Below are 4,449 nucleotides of genomic sequence, written 5' to 3' on the forward strand. Positions count from 1 at the left end.
TGCTGCTGCTGCAGCAGCAAACCCCACAGCAGCAGGCGCTCTGGTGTCTGTACAGCTGAGGCAAGCGCTGCTGCCGCTGCAGCTGCACCAGCCCCACTGCATCTTGGGCTTCAGCTCGCGCCGCGCTGCTGCTGCTGCTTCAGCTGCTGAAATTGATGCTGCTTATTTGCGGCTGCTGCTGCTGCTCGTGGGCGGGGCCTCCCGAGACAGCAGCAGCTCGCCAGCGGACTGGCTGCAGCAAACCACCAGCAGCAGCAGCAGCAGCAGCACGGACTGGATGGCCTTGTTTGTCTTTGAGAAGCTTGAGTCGTATTTTGGGGTCCCTGGTGCAGCAGGCGCTGCAGCAGGCAATGCAGCAGCAGCTGGCAGCAGCAGCAGCGGCAGCGGCAGCAAAGCGTCCAGCCGCTGCAGCAGTAACTACGGCGACAGCGAACACAACACAGCAGCAGCAGCACCAACAACAGCAGCAGCAGCAGAGGGGCAGACACAGGAAGTGTCTCCGTCTGCTTTGGATGTTTGTCTCCTCATGGGGGTTTTGTACAGGGCCCGCTGCGCCCTGCTGCAGCAGCAGCAGCAGCAGCAGCAGCCACAGTTGCTGCTGGAGCCGTTGCCGCTGGAGCAACTGCAGCAGCAGCACGACTTCCATGCAATTGCGAACGCACCTTGTGCCAGCAGCAGTAGCAGCAGCAGCAGCGAAGCGAACACTCCACGTGTGTCTCAGCAGCAACAACGGCAGCAGCAGCAGCAGCAGCAACTGCTGCTGGATTTGGACGATGGTTTCTTCCCTTCCTATCAATCTGTAGTTTGTCAAGTGCTTTGTAAGACGCAGCGCGACGCTCTCAGCAGCAGCAGCAGCAGCAGCAGCAGCGGCAAGCCTGCTTTGGTTGCTGCAGGAGAGCGGCCAGTGGTTGGCGCGGGGCCCTCAGGAGCATGCTCAGCAGCAGCAGCAACAGCAGCAGGTGACACAGCAGCAGCAGCTGGCGCCGCTGCAGCAGCAGCAGCAAAGGAAGAGGTGGGGGCCCCTGCGGGGCCCCCGCTGCTGCTGTCGCTGCTGCAGCCGCGGGCCAGCACTTTGCTGCAGTCCTTGCATGCGTTTGCTGCTGCTCTTTTGGGGTCTTTGAGGCGAGCTGAGGCGCTGCTGCAGCTCAGCGGGCAGCAGCAGCTGCTGCTGCGGAAGGAGCAGCAGCAATTCATGGCAGAAGCTGCCAGGCGCTTCAAGCCCTGGGCGCTCAAGTTCGGCGGAAACACTTAGTGAGCGCTGCTACTGCTGCTGCTGCTGCTGCTGCTGCTGGTCCTGTTGCAGCAGCAGCTGCTGCTGCTGCTTCCGCCGCTTCCGCTGCTGCGGCGGCTGCTGCTCTGCACAGTAGTGCCCCCTCTGCTGCCTGTCGCTGTTGTGTCTCCTTGCCTCTGCCTCGCTGCTGCTGCTGCTGCTGCTGCTTGTGCTGCTGCTTCCTTCTGCTGCTGCATTTGCTGCTGCTGGTTTGCGGCTGCGTGTCACTAAGAGTCTCCCTTAATGTCTGTCTCCTCGTGCGTGGGGAGTCTCCGTAGCTGGCAGCGGCCTAAGGTGCTGTGCGTGTCTCTGTGTGCTGCTGCTGCTGCTGCTGCTGCTGCAGCTGCTGCTGCCCGTCCCCGCTTTCCCCCGTCGAGCTGCTGGTGGAGGAACACCGCGCGCTGCCTGTGGGGTGGGAGTTTGAGGTGTCTCCTCACCCCCTTGCTGTTGCAGTGCAGCAGCACAGCTTCATTTTGCTGCGGCTGCTGCTGGCGGACAGGCCTGCAGCAGCAGCAGCAGCAGCAGCAGCGGAGGGCACGGAAGATGCTGCTCAGTACGTTGCTGCTGCCATACAAGAACTTGCAGCAGCAAACCCCAACGGGGTCTTCACTGCCGGTGTACGTCGAGCTGCTGCTGCTGCTGCTGCTGCGGCTGTTCTGTAGCTGCGTAGGCGCAGCTCGCGCTGCTGCTGCTGCTGCTGCTGCTTCTGCTGTTGTTGCCGCGCTGCTGCCGCGAGACCTCCAGGCCCCGTGAGCCGCCGCCGCCACCGCCGCCGCTGCTGCTGCTGCTGCTGCTGCTGCAGGACGACCTGGGTGAGGGGAGCAACTTGTACCACTTTGCTGCCTTCAGCGGCAGCGAGCCGCTGCTGCTGCTGCTGCGGCACGAGCTGGGGGGCGAAGTGTGGGGCCCCTTAATGCTGTCCAAAAATGCATGCGGCTGCACGCCAGCAGAAGTGGCGCTGCGGACCCACAGGCGCGAACGCAGCTTCACTGCTGCAGTCCTTGCTGCAGACGCTGCGGCCAAACGGGTGCTGCTGCTGCTGCTGCTGCTGCTGCTGCAGGGCTGCTGCTGCAGGGCTGCGGATGCATTGTTGCTGCTGCTGTGCCTGCTTTTGCAGCGCTGCTGCTGCAGGGCTGCTGCTGCAGTGCTGCTGATGCAATGGTGCTGCAGTGCTGCTGCTGCTTCTGCAGTGCTGCTGCTGCTGCCGAACTGCGGGTCTGTTTCTGTGCTGCTGCTTGCGCCTCAGCTGCTGCAGTACTGCGCGTACACCTCGCGGCGCTCCGTGAACTTGGTGCTGCTGCTGAAGCTGCTGCTGCTGGCAGCAGCTGCTGCAGCAGCTCCGCTTTTGCTGCTCCGGCTTGCTGCTTGTCCCCTGCTGCTGGCCGCTCAGGACGTGCCCCCGTGGCTGCTGCGCGCCGTTGCCTTTGCTGCAGCAGCAGCAGCAGAGGTAGCAGCAAAGCAGGTGCGGCTGCTGCAGCAAAGCTGCTGCTAGTCTGTTTTCCCTTCTGCTGCACCTCTTTGTTCCGTTCCCTTCGCACCTGCTGCTGCACCTGCTGCTGCTGTTGCTGCTGCTGCAGAGCGGAGACAGCGAGGGCTGGTTTGCTGTGAAGGTCAGCTCCGTCTGCGGCTGCTGTTTGTTCTTTCCTTCTTTTCTCAAGGCGCTGCTGCTGCCGCCTTTCTCCTTGTAAGTCCAGCAGCGGCACTAGCAGCAGCAGCAGCAGCTGCTGCTGTTGCTGCTGCTGCCAAGTAGGATGAGTTTGTTTTTGTTTTTCCGCTGTTGTCTCGTGTCTTTTTTGCTTTTTATTTTTTTTCATCTGCAGCACAGAAATGGAATAACAGCAGCAGCAAACTGTGTCTCTTCAGGTGCTGCAGTATCTCTTTCTCTGTGTTTGCTGTTGCTGCCGCCGAGGGAAGTTTGCTGCAGTGTGCTGCCGCATTTGAGTCCCTTATCTCTTGCTGCTGCTGCTGTCTGCTGCAGCTGCGGCGCTGCCCGCGACTTGCTGCGGCTCTTCTTGCTGGGGCTCTTCATTTCCTGGGTCTCCAGCTGCAGCAAACTGCTGGCAGCAGCAGCAGCAGCGCCTGAGGTGGGGGAGCAGACTGCTTGCTGCTGCTGCTGCTGCTGTTGCTGCGTTGCCGCTGTTGCTGCTGCTGCGCTCCAGCTTCTTCAAAGGGGGCCAATATATTGTGGAAGTCTTGGGGGCCCCCGAGGCCTTTGGGGCCCCCCCGGACTCCATATATGGTTTGGCGCTGGCGCAGGCGGGGCTGTTTTGTTCCTGCTGCTGCACTGCTGCTGCTGTGGCTGCTGCTGCTGCTGCATCTTTGTGTGCTGCTTCGAATGGAATTAAAAAGAAAAACAAATAAAGACTTCAGCATTAGTTGGGGTGTATGTACAGGTCTTGCGGCTGCTGGCGCGCCACTGCTGCTGCTGTCTCTCTTTTTGTCTCTCTCATTTTTTCTTTCACTTCAAGAACTGGCTGGCAGCAGCTTCGCAGCAGCTGCAGCAGCTACTGCAGCAGCAGCTGCAGCAGCTGCTGCAGCGCTCCTTTCCAGGTAAAGAGACACTGCAGCTGCAGCAGACCCAACAGCATCAGCGTTCAGCAGCAGCAGCAACAGCAGCAGAAGCCACAGCAGCAGCAGACTCGAAGCCGTTTACATCTTCTGTTTCTTTTGTCTGCTGCTGGCATTGAAGTACTTTTGTTTTAATTTTTTCTTTTTTTTGCTGCCTCCTTTGTCTCTATTCATTATTTAATTTATTTCTTTTTTTATTTTTGTTCTCCCTCAGAGGCCTCTCGGTCGTCTCTTGAGGAAAAGAGAACAGCAAAGACTCGTGCCGCGTCTGCTGCTGCTGCTGCTGCTGCTGCTGCTGCGGGTCAGCAGCAGCAGCAGCAGCAGCAACAGCAGCGGCAGCAGCGGCAGCAGCAGGAAAGAGAAGGAAGAGCAAAGCCTCTTCTTCGCCCTTTCCAGTTCGGTGAGGCTCCGCTGGCTCCATTCTGAAATTCAGGGTTTAGGGTTTAGGGTTTAGGGTTTAGGGTTTAGGCCGTCAGCGGGCGCTGGCTCTGGCGCTCCGCCCTCTGTTGCCTCTCCCTGCTCATCTGCTAACATCCAAATTAATTATTTTTATTTATTATTTTTTATTTATTTATTTATTTATTTATTTATTATTATTTATTTTTTCATTT

At 59.1% G+C, this 4,449-nt stretch overlaps 1 protein-coding gene across 1 annotated transcript; it reads left to right on the plus strand.

The window, feature by feature from the left end:
* Positions 1 to 277: 277 nt before the first annotated feature.
* On the plus strand, positions 278 to 4,264 carry ETH_00008975 (uncharacterized protein; the record flags this gene model as incomplete). Its single annotated transcript, XM_013380743.1, has 8 exons — positions 278 to 1,251; positions 1,614 to 1,887; positions 2,073 to 2,297; positions 2,517 to 2,732; positions 2,848 to 2,954; positions 3,249 to 3,354; positions 3,664 to 3,820; positions 4,053 to 4,264. The coding sequence occupies 8 exons, from the start codon at positions 278 to 280 to the stop codon at positions 4,262 to 4,264; spliced, it is 2,271 nt and encodes a 756-aa protein (XP_013236197.1).
* Positions 4,265 to 4,449: the final 185 nt, after the last annotated feature.

The sequence above is a fragment of the Eimeria tenella genome, genomic scaffold, assembly GCF_000499545.2.
Source record: "Eimeria tenella Houghton genomic scaffold, Eth_scaff852, whole genome shotgun sequence".
In the NCBI taxonomy this organism is placed as follows: Eukaryota; Apicomplexa; class Conoidasida; order Eucoccidiorida; family Eimeriidae; genus Eimeria; species Eimeria tenella.